This window comes from Mollisia scopiformis, assembly GCF_001500285.1.
Source record: "Mollisia scopiformis unplaced genomic scaffold LY89scaffold_9, whole genome shotgun sequence".
NCBI lineage: Eukaryota > Fungi > Ascomycota > Leotiomycetes > Helotiales > Mollisiaceae > Mollisia > Mollisia scopiformis.
Window position 1 is genome coordinate 372,710 of NW_017263589.1, and position 16,056 is coordinate 388,765.

The following is a 16,056-nucleotide window of genomic DNA, read 5'->3' on the forward strand; positions in this document are numbered from 1 at the left end:
CGACGTGATTTCTGCGCCATGGCAAATCAGATGGCAATTATGGGCGGCGGAGGGGGCGATCCCCGCTTGAGTACGTTCACTTTTCTGCTGTACGCGACCACCATCGCAGGCTAATATGGAGAAGGTATGGGAGAGGGCCAGGTTCCAATTCCAGCACCTGTTCGCCATAAACTCCACGATCCAAATGTCCAGATCGAGGAGTATTTCTACTATGCCCGAATTCAGCGTGCCCAAGAACGACAGGGTCTTGGACCCGTCGAGCGTGGTCGCATTGCCAACGGTGAAGATGTCTCGACAACTGGATCTGAGGTCATTGTTGGTGGTGATGAGAAGACGGACGAAAAGAGACCAGATCTTCCTCGTACTGCCACCAACATTGTCACTCCCCAGGAATGGGAGAATGCATCTCGTGCTGCCAGAAACGCTACTTGGCCTTCGATGTAAGTAGTCGCTGGCATTGCCATCTCTCATCACTAACTCGAGATCAGTGTCTACCTCATCACAACCGATATTCTTGGTCCCTCCAATGCCCCATGGGCAATCTCTCAGTTCGGTTATGTCGGTGGTGTCATGACCTATACCTTCATGGGTATTATGGCCTTCTACGCCGGCTGGATGATCTGGCGTATGTTCCTCAAGCTTGATTCCGACAAATACCCCATGAGAACATTCGGTGACATGGGTTTCCGTATCTATGGCAAAGAGACCCGTCACGGCATGAACATTCTCCAATCCATCCAACTGCTCTTCAACGTCGGTGTCATCATCATCGTCAACGGCCAATCGCTCTCCCAGATGTCCAAGTTCAAACTCTGCTTCATGGTCTGCATTCTCATCTGGCCTATCTGCGGTTTGATTGTCGGTCAGATTCGTACTCTGGCGAAATTCGGATGGATTGCCAATTTCGCTATCTGGCTGAACGTTATTTGGATTTTCATGACGATTGGTGTTGCTGCCAACTCACCACCCAACTATGCTGCTGCATTGGCAACATTCAATACTCCTCAAGGCCCAATTCAGCACACCGTCTGGATTCCAAGTGGATCAACTTTCGACTCCCAGCTTGGCGCTGCTATGCAAATCGTCTATGCTTATGGTACGTTTTCACTTCCCTTGCTCAACACGCTCAACTAACATTATCCCAGGTGGTGCAATGTTGTACTGCGAATTTATGGCTGAAATGCGTCGTCCCTTCGACTTCATCAAGGCTCAATTCGTCGCTGAAATCTTCATCTACGTCTGCTACCTCATGTTTGGCCTCGTCCTCTACTCTCAACAAGGTCAATTCACCTACAACCCGGCTAACCAAGGTCTCTCACCCTACACCTGGCAAACCGTCACCAACGCCATCAACCTGGTCTCCGGCCTGATCGCAGGCGTGCTTTACGGCAACATCGGCATCAAAGTCATCTACCAAAACATCGTACAGGACTTACTCGGTGGCCCCGAGTTGACCACCAAGAGAGGCAAGATGCTCTGGGTCGGCATGGTCCCCATCTACTGGGCCATCGCCTTCATCATCGGCTCCGCCATCCCGCAGTTCACCAACGTCTCCTCCATGGTGGCCGCGACCTGCATCATGCAGTTCACCTACACCTTCCCCGCCATCCTGTACGTCGGCATCAAAGTCCAAGAAGACGCCATCCACCCGGACGAGACGTTCGATCCGGCTACCGGACAGGTGCATCGTATCGATAGCTGGAGACAGTGGAGCAGGTGGAGGAGAGGCATCTTTGGGAAACAGTGGTATTTGAAGACGTTTAATTTCTTGTTCTTCTTGGCGAGTTTGACGACCGCGGCGTTGGGTATGTATGCCAGTGGTACCGGATTGAGAGAGGATTTCGAGACGGGCACGAGTACTAGTTTTTCGTGTAAGAGTCCGTTGCAGTAGAGTGTCGTTTGTTGTCGTTTCGAGGGCGAGAAGGGGAGGAGGGGTAGTTTTTCGGAGTGGAAGGGGGAATGTCTTGATCCGTGAGGGTGATAGATTGATGGACTTAAGAGATAGAAGAAGTTTTGTATGAAGATTATTTATTCTTGACTATTGTTGTTCCTCTTCTCCCGTACACGTCCTAGCCTTGGAGTAGTGATACTCAACACCAAGTCAATCTTCTTATTAATTGCCCTTTCGTTGGAATGCGTTTTCAAGTGGAGCTTCTTTCTCGGTGCATGAAAACCAACATTTTCAGCTCAACACATATGCATGTGAAATCTCCAGAACTTCCAGGGGCCGAGTCTATATGGCCATGTTGGAAAGGGGCTGGTGCACATTTCCGGTCGCGGATAACGGTGTGGCTCAGCCATGGTCGTTGAGTGTAACATTGTCAATACTGCGTAAAGTTTTAACTTGAAGCCCCGGGAAGATTTATCGGTGTAGGTGGCCATTATGTAGCCTCAATCCTCCAGTAGAGTCTTGAAAAAGATTTCAAAGTATTGATCGAACTGCGCCTCTCCGGGGTAAAAAGCGGCCTTTTTTTGGCTCGCGAGAACATTAAATCCAAATGTATTCAATGGGCTGTTTCTCGATGCTCAAGGCTTTAAGAAGAATTCTGTCTTCAGAAACTCTACAGAGGTAATCACAAAAACCTTTCTATTTAGAAGCTTTTTGATGTTTCTCACATTTTTATTGATAATACTTGGTCGTGACAGCCGCTTTTTACCCCGACGGAGCGCGTATTGCGGGGAAGTAATGATCCGTGCCGTAGCGCGACTAGGTTGTCTTGCGGATAGAATTTCTCTCACTTATCGATATTCTCTTGCCTCTTCAACTCAACAACAAATGCAAGTGCAAATTCTACGAGAAGCATCAATCTATCTGCTTCCACATATTTGATACTTATCTGCGAGTATCTGAAGTTGGTATCCATATCTACGCATGTCGTGGCGCAGCTGGGCCGAGTGGCCCAAATGTTGGTTTTCTCAAACATCTCTTGCATCAACCCGCGATCTGGAGCTGAAGAACGCGCAAGATGTACAGGGCTTCTTGTCATGAGCTCAATTCAATCCGGTCACCGGCTGATGGTCTGATAAACGGTCATTGCGTCTCCCTGTTTGCAAGGGAAACAATTGTTGGATGGCATGGATTCAGGTTCAGATGTTGGCCAACATACAACGGAAAGGTGCAGACATCGATATGGGAATACTACCAACCCTGTTGAATGCATCCTTACATTCAATTCACCCCCATGTCTTGATACTTAAGCCACTTTGCAAGCGCCGGCTGCCTGCAGCACATGTTAGGAAGATATTCTGCAGGCTCTCGAAGCTTGCTCCTCGCCAGGCTCTGCCCTGGAAGACGGTATGTATGGCTGATAGCTGCAATTGCTGCGACTGTTGAAATAGTCGAGAGAGTTCTCTCACAATTTTTCTCAATTCATATTAAGCTTCAGAACACATATATACGCCTCGGGTCTTATTCACTCATCGTCATGTTCAGCTTGTTAGCAACTCGAAATTCGAACTTCAGCACGATGTCAAGATCAGCAACCCCAACAGAGCCTGTCACGACTCCTTCTGAACCGGAGAGTCCTGTCACTTCAGACACCCCACCGAACCTGTTCTCCATTGAGGGGCTCCAGAACGATGAGCAAAGACGCGTTCTTGACATGGTCAGTAACCTTTAAACGTCTCACTTTCAACAAGAACACATTGCTAAGCTTTACAGATCGTCCAAATCAGAAAGTGTGGACTAGAAGGCAATTTGTCCCTCCCACAGATTGTCGTCTGTGGGGACCAATCTGCTGGCAAAAGTTCCGTCCTTGAGGCAATAACCAGGGTCCCATTTCCACGAAGTGATGGACTTTGCACACGCTACGCAACAGAGATTAGTCTCCGTCGAGCTAATTCCTCATCCCTGACCATCAGCATTCTTCCGGACGAGGATCGCCCCCCTGTCGAACAGGAGCAGATCGAGGCTTTTGTTCAGACCATTGATAACTTCGATGAGCTTCCTCGTGTGATGGACCTCGCGAAAGCTGTCATGGGCATTTCGAATAGAGGAGATGATGGCGCCTCGACTCGTGCCTTCACTAGTGATGTTCTCAGGATCGAGATCAGCGGTCCTACCCAGCCACAGCTCACCTTGGTCGATATTCCCGGTCTCATTGCAACGTCAACTCGGGGAGTCACTAAAGACGATGTTGACATGGTTGCTAAGATCACAGATTACTATATTAAGCAGCCTCGAACGATCTGTCTCGCCGTCGTATGCGCAACGAACGACTATGCCAATCAGAAGATTCTTGAAAAAGTTCGCGACGTTGACCCCGAAGGCAATCGCACATTGGGTATCATCACCAAGCCCGACGGCCTTCCAGAAGGATCAATATCGCAAAAGAATTTCATCGACCTTGCGAACAATGAGGACATCTTTTTCAAGCTGGGATGGCATGTCTTAAAGAATCGCAGCTACGAGGAAAGTGATTTTACGATAGAAGAACGAGACGAGGCCGAGGCCACGTTCTTCCGTACACACTCCTGGAACTCTTTGTCGCCGGATTGTCTGGGAGTCAACACTCTCCGAACCCGCCTGTGCAATTTGCTGTTCGAACATATCAAGCGAGAACTTCCACAACTCCATGACGAGCTAGAAGCGCAACTGCAGAAGAATCGAGATGAGCTCGCGATCCTCGGTGTGAAGCGCTCAACAGCAACGGAGTGTAAAGCATACTTGTCCAAGATGAGTTTGGACTTCCACTCTATCTGTAAAGCAGCTGTCAACGGCCAGTACGAGGGCAGTTATTTTCTGAATGACATTGATCCCGACTTCTCGCTGGAGTCCTCATCTACCTTGTCAAGAACACGTGCTGTTATCCAGGACTTGAACTCACGATTTGAGGAAGGCATCCGTCTCAACGGGCACAAGTATCAAATCGAAATGTCCGCAACTAGCGACAATAAAGAAGAGGAGGAGTTTCAGTGGCCACGGGCACAGGGCAGATTTTCCTTCGGCCCCACCGGTTCGATTCCGAAGGTGTTGAATAAGGTAGACAGCGTTGCATGGATCGGTAAGGTCTTAAAACGAACCAGAGGTCGCGAGCTCGTCGGAAATTTCAATCCCCTACTCATTGGAGCACTCTTCTGGGAACAATCATCTGGATGGGAGAAGTATGCGTCTTCTCATCTCGAACTTGTCTCATCTATCTGTCGCCGTTTCTTGAAGAAGCTTCTTCATGATACTTGCCCCCAGGATGTTGAGACCCGACTTTGGGCTCTAAGAATCGAACCTGAACTGAAGAAGCGCCACCAATCAGCTGTTAAGGAACTCAATATGCTGCTTGACGAGTTGAAGGAGTATCCGATCAATTATAACCACTATTATACGGACTCGATTGCGAAGCGCCGCCAGCAGAGACAGCAGGTAATTTTAGAGAAAGCCATGAAGGATGCCTCGAGCTCGCAGACAGGCGGGAAAGTGTTCAACGACAACACTGGAGTCTGGGAGCGTCCAGAAATCCAGGTCGTCGATACAGCCGCTGCTATCGCAAATTTCACTTCTGCTTCACAACCTGACATGAATGAATTCGCCTGCGAGGAAGTTTTGGACTGTCTCTTCGCCATCTACAAAGTATGACTCTCCTCTGCACTTTGATCCACCCCTTTTTTTCTCTATCTGAGAATGTGCTAACAACAAATCAACAGGTGCTACAAAAAACCTTCGTCGCAAACGTGACAACCCAGGTCATTGAACGACACATAGTTCGTGGCCTCGAGAACATCTTCTCCCCAGTCACTGTCAACGACCTTGAGCCCGCTCAAGCTGAGGCTCTTGCTTTGGAGCCCGCCGCTGCTGGACGCCATCGCGCATACCTGGAGGACCTCATTAAGAAGCTGGAGGAGGGCCATGAGATCTTTCAGAGTGTGATGTAGTGGTTGATGTTCTTGCCTTTTTAGGCGGAGATTGGGTTTGTTTAGTGAGCGCAAGTCAATTTGATTTGAGTGATGAAGTGAGACACGAGATGAATTAGTGTTAGTCGATGGACTCGTGGAAATTTAGTCATTTTATTCACTCGTTGTCTTGGTTCCTTGGTGTCAGGGCGCATGTTCACATCAATACCTAAGATCTCACTTGGTCTTCCTGGATCTGACTGTCCGTATTTGTCGAGTAGGATGTTTTCTAGTTTCGAATGGACTCATTGTCTCTTGCTTTACACAATTTCAAACTCCTCTCTGATATAAGGGAGACAAGAACAAAGGTTTCGAACCTTTGTTCAAAAGGGAGTGAAATTTCGCTGAATCGATCGATTTTGAGGTTATTTTGAGTGCATGTTGTAGTCTTATTGAATAAGAGCAATGCCGAGCACTTGCAGCACTAGCTTAATAAGAATGGGGACCGTCCAAAGCTCCCGGACCGTCCAAATCAACAGACCGTCCCAAATAGTAGGATGTCATGTGACTTAGATAATCCTGGGGCCGTCTGGATTTTTTGGATTAAATAAAATAATTGATAATCCAATAGACTTGAGTATCTATACATAAGACTATCAATTCTAAATGGACTATCAAATAATTATCTTACATATTTATTATCAGCAGGCCGTCCCCAAGTTTCAGCTTTTCCCTATAAGGCATCTCCTAGTCTCGAAGCAATCTTCTGATCGAGTTTGGAAAGTTATCTCCTGTTCCTATCATCCATCCTAGCTGATGAGAACGGGGCGATGAGCTGAAGAGTCGTGCACTTAGACAACTTGTTCGTGCATATATTAAGACCTGAAAGAATATGTAGTTTAAAAATGGGCTTACACCAAGCACCCAAGCCTCCAATGATATCTGTTCTTGGGGTTTGAGCGGGGAATTGGATCTCGTCTAAGACTAACATTCCGAGGGTTATGAACAGACATTGCTGCTCTTCAATATCGTCGCGGGGCCCATGTGCCATGTCGATGGATTGGAAAGAAATTTTTCCCGTGTTAGAATTTTTGGCTTGTGAAGCTCATGCAGGCAGACGACAGGTCACTAATATGCGGATTGGATGACTCAGATCGCAACCAAACGTCCACAGATGACAATCACCAGATATATTGCTTGAGTCAAGAGATGTGAGAGATGCTCATGGCATCGAGCTGCCATCATTACCAATGACTCCGAGGCACGACTTGTGAAGCCCCCAAAAAGATCGTCGCATACGCAATACCCGTACCAGCAATCGCGAAGCCATCTTGGATTCCGCCCTGTTTCACAATACACCAAACAACTGCAAAAATTATACAAGCTGTTGCGAATGCAGTCTCAATCAAAACCAATTTTTTCCAACATATGCGCTCTTGGATATATATTCCATAGCCTGGAAGCAAGTCTAGATCCTTGTTGAGGAGAAGTGGTCCACTCGCTTTCTTGGGAATCCTCGGGCGATGGCGAGGATGCTTGGGTGCATGGGACGGATTCTCGATGAAATGTTGCAGAGCCGTCCGTGGCACTGGTGGGTTGGTGTCTGCCGCGAAGGAGTAATCTTCAGAGGGGTATGGTGGAAGTTCACCAAAGTCGTTGGAGTCGATGCTTACGTTTGTTGTCCAGTACAGAGAGAACTGAGACTGTCAGCAAGGGCTACTTCGGTTGGAAGGCTTCAGCTCACCTTGACGAATTTGACAGAAGATATTTCTTTCAGGGTGAGCCACGTCCAGGACCCTTTCAATCGTCCATAGTATTGAGCATGTAGGACATAATATGAAGAGTAGTCGCAAAGTGTCTCAGAAATATCGGCATGATAGAGTCTCGTATCCTTACCGCTTTCTTGGCACATCAAGATGAACTCTTTCTTTCTTCGATAAGTGGAACTTCCCATTGTATGTTGCTCCTCTGTTTTGACGTCAAGGCGACTGTGTCGCCCCTTTAAAGTTAAATGGCAGGAGTCTATTGAACTCACCGAGCGATCAGAGGTCCTAGACTCCGAGTAGGACTCAGCTCCTGCTTCACGCTCGATGTCGACCGAAGCACGAGTATCGAAGGAGTTTGCAAGCTCCTGCGCAGCACCTTTCTTGTACTCGATGACGTACTCTTGGAATATTGTCCCACAAGACTGTTCCATACCAAACTGTCAGCGTGCCCAAGCCCAAGTTTAGTCCAGAGCTGTAGGGAAGAAAATATATCACTCACACATTGCCAGGATATTTCTACCTCCTTTCTCCAAGGAAGGTCTGGAGTCTGCGTTCCGTCTTGCAGAGCTTTAACAAAGTTGACTTGCTCATCGACTTCATCGGATCTTTTGGCTCCATCAGGATATTCTGGAAGGTGTTTGTTGACTTCAGCAGCTAGTGGGATTAACCCAAGAAGGCTTGCTTTGAAATCCTTGAAGGCAATCGATTGCAAAATGAAGTTCTCCAAAGCTTGAACATCTGACTCGTTGCTATTATCGTCATCATCTGAATCATCCATATCACTTCTTTCATCGTCGTCCACCGCGTCCGCTGCAGCAGATACTGGTATTGTGGAACTTTGGTCATCTATTTTGATCCCCATCAACGCAGCGACTCGATGGGCGAGGTTTCGAATTCCCCACTGCAGAAACTTTGCAGCGCCTCTCTCTTTCTTATTTGAAGCTTCCTTTCTCAAGCTCGAAGCCAGTGTCGTTAGAAAATGCCGAAGAGCTCCCTCGAAATCTCTTGGGGTTGTGGACTCCAGTATTTGAGAATACAGAAGCCGAAGATCATCTCCAATCAACAGTAAATAAAGATTCTCGCCAATTCCCGGCCCAGCTCCGACGGAAGACATTGTTGAAACAGTGAGGCTAGAGAATATGCTGTCCATAGAGCGTATGGATGATAAGAGCTGAGGCCACCGGGAATGGCCCACTTAAGCGAAACTCAACAAATGAGACCTTATTTACCAAAAATCATAATTTTTTAGTCTTCTTATGAATCTCTGTGAAAATGGAACTTATTATTAATTAATAGTAGCCATACCCTTATACTTAATTACATCCTCAATCTTACAAGTCAATTGCTTAGTGTAGTGGCGAAAGTCACGTGGGTTAACTCGGTCCTATAGCTTTTGCAACTCCTTTTTCAAATCCACTTTATTTTTGGGCATATAGTCCAAGTTTTTCAATTTCTCCTTCATCCACCTCTAGACTTTCTCAATAGGGTTCAAATCTGGTGAAGAAGGAGGCCAATTAAACCCTCGGATATTGTGCTGTAGTCTAGGTAATTTGGCATGCCCTTTATACACCTTAGACCCGTCTTCCATAAAGATATACTCCGGCCCTAGATCATCAAAGAGAGGGAAGATTATAGGCTGAAGAACTTGCTGTAGATAGGCTTTAGAACATATGCCCTTGCGTTCTGGAAGCTTCTCTAGGAAGACTAATGGCGACTTGTAATCCCAACTTAATGCCCCCCATATCATGACCGTTGTCCTCCCTGACTTGTAGACTGATTTAATGCAGTCAGGGCACCTCCTCTCATCTACCCTCCTAGTCACATATATCCTGCCATTCTTCCCAGTCTCAAATATAGCCTCATCAGACCATACAACCTTCCTCCAGTCCCCTCCTTGCTTGCCATCATCTCTATGAGCTGCATAGTCTGATGTCCCCTACTATTTATGCTCCTTGGCAAATACATATCTCTTCCTAGCTTGTTTGAGGGTAATATATGGTCGAGGGCATGCAATGCAGCGGCGGTAGCCAGCCCGGGCTAATTCTCGACGAATGGTGCGCACCGAGGGTAGGTAGGGTAGTTGCTTTTTGAGAGCCTCAAAAGTCATGCGCCTAGAGCTCCAGTTTTTGGAAATGGTTCGAATGCAATAACGTATGTCGCGTATAGACATGAGATGGTGTCTAGAGAGCTTTCTTTTGCGCTCTCTCCGACTAGATTCCTGCTTAAGAATGCGGCGTACTGTTCTTCGAGGGATATGGGTCTCTGAGACAATCTCGCGTTGCGACTTTCCCTGGCGCTGTAGGGATCGAATGACTGCACGTGCAGGGGTAGGCCATTCATTATTCTCTTTCTCGATAGGATCACTTAGGATAAGAGGTGTCTCCATCTTGAATTATGGACTGATTCCTAAGAGGGTTGTTGTGTAGTAAGGGTTTTAAAATGGGGTGTAGAATTTTTACGCGTTACCGCGTCTCGCTTAAGTGGGCCATTCCCGGTGGCCTCAGCTCTTACATCTGAGTGATCTTCTCGATTCTCAGTGCTTTGTTCATGGGACAGACTGACGTCTTCCGGACTTGGCGCAACACTCTTTTTAGTTACCATATCAGTGTGCTTTGATATCGGAGTCTCTTCTGCTGCCCTTTCTCTGACATGCACCCCAGACAGGTTGCTTTGCGGTACCTGCGGCCGTTGAAGTGCTTCAGGTGCCTCATCCTTGGGAACCTTTTGATCCAAATACTTCGCAATCCCGGTAACATCAGTCATCCAAGGTGCCTTGCGCCTACTAGTTTGATCCATCAAGTCCATAATCTCCCTTTCTATAGCTGCAATGTTCTCTTCCGCAGCCTCAATAGAGGCTCTCCTGTTTCCTTCATTGCACCATCTCTTGATACGATCCTGCTCTTTACGAATCTTTGCGGACTTTATCTCCACTTTCTTACAATACTTGCACATTTCATCTAGCTGATATGCCTCCATTATCAGTTTCATACCACAGGTATCGCCTGTTCGATACTCTTTGCTGCATTGTTTTCGAAAATTTCCCCACTTCCAATCACCACATGTCATTTGATACTGGTCGTAGTAACACATCTTCAACAGCTAGTATAAAAAGTATGATGAGAATATGATCCTGGAAGAAGATGCTCATGAAATGTAGAGGCAAGGCTGGGCAGCGTGAAATTTGTGTTGCTTCTGCATCCAAGCCTGTGATATCCGAGCCAATTGGCAGATGGATGTTACGCCTTCTCCTGCAGGCAGATCCGTAAGGCTTTCTGCATGTTCTCTTTCTTCTTGGATATCTTAGAAGATCTATTAGTAGCTTAATAGTCCCCTAGGTAGGTTATAGTGATTGTATGCGGAAAATACTGATATCCTGCAATCGGAGAGGCCGCAATGGACAACTGCTGTGATTTGTTCCATTCACACCAATAATGTGGAGCTATACTCAACTTCAACATATTCGAGTCCTATGACTCGCGCGTCTCGTCAGCAGGATTTGTGAAAGCTTTATATTCTCGTTCTCCTTCCTGTTCTTCCACCATTACCAGCTTCATCAACACCCCTGGACTTCTTAGCAACCCCTAGAATTTTAGCGAACGACCCCTAATCATTCTGCGCTAGACAAGTCATGATGAAGTAGCCTTACAATCATATTCCCTTCCAAATCAACTCTCCAGCTCGCCTCCCTTCAAAAGATCAATCTATACATGCTACTTCACAACCATCCATCCACCCACTCCTCTCATCCCAACCCTGCCTTATCTGATACAAGTCTTACCAAATGCACACGCACAAGCCGAAAGGACACATTAGCACGAGGTTTACATCTCCAATATCAAATCCCATAGTTTTCCTTTCCTTTTTCAAGAATCACGACCTTGGGGCTCAGTCCCCTCAGTCGCCTCAGGTATATGTACAGTACCTTGCCCAGCAGCCCCAGCTATACCAATCTTAATCCCCTCGTCCCCTCAATGACATTGCTCCCCTCCTCCGTCCCATCACCCCTCACTCTTTCACCTCAAAATTTCCTATTCGCTCATAAAACCTACAAACGCGGTGGAAGCCGGCTAGTTCATCCTCAGTCGCCTCAGGCGCCCCCCAACAGCGCCAAATCGCCTCAGCCGTCTCAGTTTTCTACCTCACCTCTCGGGTTGAAAATTCACTTCATCACCAAGACCCGACCAAAATGTTCTGACAACCTGCAACCACGCCCTACATCATCTCGACTCATGTGATGTGAACGCGAGCCATCCCTGGTCATCCTAGCTCAACTTCTCTCGACTCATCTCACCCTGGGTATCTCGCTATAGTTTGCTCGACCTATGCCTACTAAAAATCTTACCGCCTATTTATTTATAAAGAAATAAAAAGTATTATTAAGCTAACACGTGATGAGAAAAAGCGACGCATTCTGACTTGTCACATTCATCGTAATTTGTGCCCTTCAAGTTGTGACGCGATCTCGAGGATATTTTTCTTTACGGGGGCTTTACAACATTAAGTAACTGAGTATGAAATAAATTGATGGCCGGCGAGCTCAGCTATTCGATAAATCTCATAGAAGGAAGAGAAAATCTTAGACCACAAATCCAAACAACTCATACCAAAAAACCACCAATTACCCATCATCTAACACCCATAAGTCAAATAAACCCCCGCTAACCCCGCCCCGTTCAACAAATTAACATACTCATTAAACTCCACCGAGCTACTAACCCCCACCCAGCTCGCAACCTCAAACACAAACGCCAAATTTTGTCCACAAACCTCAGAATTAATCGCCGCGCTCTGTCCCGGCGCAAAGGTCACTGTGTCGAAAAGTCCCTGTCCAAAGGGTGGCGAAGTAGGAGGATAGAATGTTGACCAGCTCCAATTATTGGGGTAAGTGATCGAACTAGGAGACCCATTATAAAGGGTCGTGACGTTCAATGTTGGAGTGCCGGTTGAGGTGATGGGGTAGGAGGCCGGGAATACGACGTTGAGTTGGCAGCCGTAGGCTGTGGAGGGGATGTTTTCGAAGGCGACGACTTGGTAAATGCGGTTTGAGACGACGCCGTTCGTTACGGTTTGCGAGACGTGGAAGTCGCCGGTTGTGGAGAGAGTGTTGGCTTGGACGGTTGAGGGGGACGTTTCAGTGAGTTGTTGGAGGAAGGTTGGGAAGACGGTTGTTCCACAGCGTGGGGCGAGCTCGATAGGTGTTGGGGCGGCGGAAGAGAGGGAGAAGAGAGCTAAGAGGCCAAGGGTTGTTATGGAAGAACGCATGGTCAATGTTTTGCTGCAGGGGGTAATTTTGGCAATTTTGATCTTGGTGATAAGTGAGAATAATCTTTTGCAGTTCAGAACTTGCTGCGCAATGTAGAGAGAAGCCCGATATCGAAGCTGGGGACGAAGACTTTATATCTCAAGAACTGCTCTGGTTGTACAAGGACAAATCAATGTAACTATAATCATCGCATCTAAGCTAACTGCTGAGATGCTGAAGGAATCGCTCGTATCGAGTCTCATGACGTGTCAGAGTAATTCTCTCAGCAATTCACATTCTTGCCATCCACAAACTTCCTCTGGTGGTGGCCGTGGACATGGAAGACCTGGTCAACAAAAATAGAGGGACCAACTAGGAGTGGTAAACGGCCCACACGTTTATCATGACCAATAATTTAAGCCATCTGGAGCCTCATCTGATTGCCATCGTGGCTTAACACGCCAGATGATATTCCTCTCGAACAAGTACAGAGTGTTCAGCCTTATCTAAATTTGGTCTTGATTGACCGTTGATAAACCAAACGCGAGGCGCAGTAACTCAGAGGGCTGAACTGTCAACCACTAACAAACAAGCGGAGACAGTCCCTTTCTGGTTGGCAGATGTTGACATGGTGGGTCAAATTATTGGCACAAACGCTCACTGGCTAACAAGTGACAGTTGTCTTGCAATACGAGTTAAAACGTAATAGAAATGACGAGCATAACGGAAGCTCCCGAACGCGACTTATGTCAGATCAGCAGTCTACTTCCGAGCTTGAGCTTAAGCTTAAGCTTAAATGTACTCATGCGATGGAGGCATGTAGGAGACTCGGACCCGCTTATTCAACAAGAGTGTTGGATCGTGTTCGCTTATCTATATCGAAGAAGAGATAGAGACATGCGCACTACAAACTTGATATCACCGTGTCAACCGATAGAAAACCACTGATATTTTAACATGATATCGACAATTGCTGCAGAAATTAGAAGAGAAACCCAGGCAACGAATGACTAGCGGAAGATCAGTTCAGTTCCACAAATTGTATGCTGCAATGCAATGCATTGTCATGAGTTCTCGGCGCCGAGCAGAGCTGAACTGAAAGATACTGTCTCATCTGTCATCTCTTTGATCATGCCTGAAAAACGTATTTATCGTATCATAAGACATGGTTACACTGCTGTCGCTCAAGAATACACAAAAGAGACATCGGAAGAAAGTTGTAAGAAGGAAGGAAAGATCTCCCGAGTCTGGGGAAGCCCAGGCCAGCCCAACTCCTCGGACCACGCTAGCTGCTTAGCTCCAACCTAAAAATATCCCGCCAAATCACCCCTCCTTCTCTCCTTTCATCCTCGTGCCCATCATTTTTTCCCACAACACAGCCGCTTCCTTCGATTCGAGGCGGGAAAATGGGTTCGACGGCTGATGAGGTGTTGACCGAGGACGGGCACGAAGTCACCGTTCTTGTGACCGGGTTCGGGGTACGTACATGTCTCTCTCGGATCCGATTCCGTTATCACTTCAGCTGGTCGCATGCTCAATTCGGCGATAACCTCAGATTGTCGTCGAACATGATACGAGCTGGTTGTTCTTGTCTGCAGCTTCGTTTTATGCTCAATTCTTCTGCTATATCCTCTGCTAATCTTCTCGCAGCCGTTCCGAACTCAAAACCCAATCAATCCCTCTTGGGAAATCGCGCGTCTCCTTCCACCCTTCCTCCCACCCCTCCCCGCTACCTCCCTCTCCTCCCAACTTTCGCTCCTCACTCCGCCGCCCGTTCGAATCCTCGTACATCCCGAACCAATCCGCGTCTCCTACACCACAGTGCGAAACATCGTCCCGGAACTATGGAAGGACAGAAAGATAGACTATATGATCCATATCGGCATGGCATCTGGGCGCAAATTCTATTCAATAGAGCGAAGAGGCCATCGAGATGGTTATTACATGAAAGATGTGGATAATCAATTCTTGAACGATGAGGCGTTGCATAAGAAGATGGGCAAGGACTGGGTTTGGGAAGGCATGCCGAGTGAGCTATTGTCTACGATCGATGTGGATGATGTGTGGAAACGGTGGCGGGTTAATCTCACTGGAGAAGATAAAGAAGAGAGGGATGTGAGGGTCAGTGAGGATGCTGGGAGATACTTGTGTGATTTTATCTACTTCAGTAGTTTGGCGGAGCTGGAGAAGAAGGGAGAGGACAAGAGGGTTTTGTTCTTGCACGTTCCAGTGGAGGCGGATGAGGTAAGTGTCAAGAAGGGCGTTGAGATCACGACAGAACTTATCAGAGCGGTGGTGGTAAGTGGGATGATGAAAGAGGTCAAGAAGGTTGCTGCTGAGATGCAGGCGGATGAGCTGAGATAAGTGCTCACGAGGAACCAGCTAAGTGTGCTGGATTTGTTGTTGATATTTGTGCTTCTGATTTGATTAGCGGGCAGCATTCTGGCTTTCATACGCAATGATTGTTGAGACGATAGTACGTAACGAATACATACACTGGACAAACCACCAACCCCACGCTTTTCCTACTTGCCTCTCTGCAAAGGAGGTGGGAGATTTGACTCTCAGCAATCTTCAAGATCAAGTTACAAAGTCCGAAGGCGTTTGAGCAGAAGGAATCTGCAGGTGGGTAAGCCAGGAAGAAGATTGTGGTATTGTGTAGCAGGTTCTGGCAGGCGTTCCCGGCTACTGACGCAGAATTTATGAAGATAGCCAAGCAGACACGAAGTTTAGTAGCTTGGCTGCTGCAATTGTGGAAGCTGAGACTGGGAACAAGGGCTTTGAATCCTGTGCTATTCTCTACACTCAAGTGAGGATTGCAAATCCCCGCATCTTTTATCATTTTGGCCATGTTCCAGAGCATCTTCACTGCTCTTGCTGTTGAAAGCGGTAATCGATATGGAAGTCCAGAGCTAACCCGCATTTTTTGGTCTGTGCTTTGCATGACAACGGGAAAATCCTCGAAACTCTGGATCCTGAAGTGGTTGACCTCGAGGGAAGCTGAGATGTAGCCAAGATGGCCCCACTTTAGCGAGGTAGCATCTAGCCGCTTGTCAAGCTTTGCAATTGGTGCCAAGCCTGCGGGACGGGCAGCTCTGGGAAATCCCCAATGGCAGCTGGAGGGTCTGCCGCAGGCTAAGGGGAGTGTAGCTGAACCTTATGCAGATGCTTATCCAAAAGTATGTTCTTACATGACGGCAAATTCCCATGGCTGGAAGGTAGACC

General features: G+C 47.3%; 8 protein-coding genes across 8 annotated transcripts; 3 read left to right on the forward strand and 5 right to left on the reverse strand.

Annotated features, from left to right (window-relative positions):
* Nucleotides 1-18: 18 nt before the first annotated feature.
* On the forward strand, nucleotides 19-1,891 carry LY89DRAFT_696142 (amino acid transporter-like protein; the record flags this gene model as incomplete). Its single annotated transcript, XM_018216807.1, has 4 exons — nucleotides 19-70; nucleotides 125-440; nucleotides 489-1,096; nucleotides 1,146-1,891. The coding sequence occupies 4 exons, from the start codon at nucleotides 19-21 to the stop codon at nucleotides 1,889-1,891; spliced, it is 1,722 nt and encodes a 573-aa protein (XP_018072950.1).
* Nucleotides 1,892-3,411: 1,520 nt separating this feature from the next.
* Nucleotides 3,412-6,105, forward strand: LY89DRAFT_706335 (dynamin family protein-like protein). The gene is made up of 3 exons (XM_018217515.1): nucleotides 3,412-3,605; nucleotides 3,662-5,563; nucleotides 5,638-6,105. The coding sequence occupies exons 1-3, from the start codon at nucleotides 3,426-3,428 to the stop codon at nucleotides 5,863-5,865; spliced, it is 2,310 nt and encodes a 769-aa protein (XP_018072951.1). The 5' UTR covers nucleotides 3,412-3,425; the 3' UTR covers nucleotides 5,866-6,105.
* A 962-nt stretch (nucleotides 6,106-7,067) lies between these two features.
* LY89DRAFT_667676 (uncharacterized protein) lies at nucleotides 7,068-8,703 on the reverse strand (the record flags this gene model as incomplete). Its single annotated transcript, XM_018212992.1, has 4 exons — nucleotides 7,068-7,520; nucleotides 7,568-7,822; nucleotides 7,859-8,011; nucleotides 8,089-8,703. The coding sequence occupies 4 exons, from the start codon at nucleotides 8,701-8,703 to the stop codon at nucleotides 7,068-7,070; spliced, it is 1,476 nt and encodes a 491-aa protein (XP_018072952.1).
* Nucleotides 8,704-8,853: 150 nt separating this feature from the next.
* LY89DRAFT_499912 (uncharacterized protein) lies at nucleotides 8,854-9,432 on the reverse strand. The gene has a single exon (XM_018207954.1). It carries the CDS (start codon nucleotides 9,334-9,336, stop codon nucleotides 9,058-9,060), a length of 279 nt encoding a protein of 92 aa, XP_018072953.1. The 5' UTR covers nucleotides 9,337-9,432; the 3' UTR covers nucleotides 8,854-9,057.
* Nucleotides 9,433-10,367: 935 nt separating this feature from the next.
* LY89DRAFT_550845 (uncharacterized protein) lies at nucleotides 10,368-10,679 on the reverse strand (the record flags this gene model as incomplete). Its single annotated transcript, XM_018208304.1, has 1 exon — nucleotides 10,368-10,679. A coding segment is annotated over one exon (312 nt), but the record flags the coding sequence as incomplete, so codon positions are not given.
* A 1,535-nt stretch (nucleotides 10,680-12,214) lies between these two features.
* On the reverse strand, nucleotides 12,215-12,934 carry LY89DRAFT_683536 (uncharacterized protein). The gene has a single exon (XM_018214723.1). It carries the CDS (start codon nucleotides 12,849-12,851, stop codon nucleotides 12,219-12,221), a length of 633 nt encoding a protein of 210 aa, XP_018072955.1. The 5' UTR covers nucleotides 12,852-12,934; the 3' UTR covers nucleotides 12,215-12,218.
* A 1,074-nt stretch (nucleotides 12,935-14,008) lies between these two features.
* On the forward strand, nucleotides 14,009-15,238 carry LY89DRAFT_499919 (peptidase C15, pyroglutamyl peptidase I-like protein). The gene is made up of 2 exons (XM_018207955.1): nucleotides 14,009-14,309; nucleotides 14,482-15,238. Exons 1-2 carry the CDS (start codon nucleotides 14,238-14,240, stop codon nucleotides 15,193-15,195), a joined length of 786 nt encoding a protein of 261 aa, XP_018072956.1. The 5' UTR covers nucleotides 14,009-14,237; the 3' UTR covers nucleotides 15,196-15,238.
* On the reverse strand, nucleotides 15,239-16,041 carry LY89DRAFT_499920 (uncharacterized protein). The gene has a single exon (XM_018207956.1). The coding sequence runs from the start codon at nucleotides 15,773-15,775 to the stop codon at nucleotides 15,281-15,283; it is 495 nt and encodes a 164-aa protein (XP_018072957.1). The 5' UTR covers nucleotides 15,776-16,041; the 3' UTR covers nucleotides 15,239-15,280.
* Nucleotides 16,042-16,056: the final 15 nt, after the last annotated feature.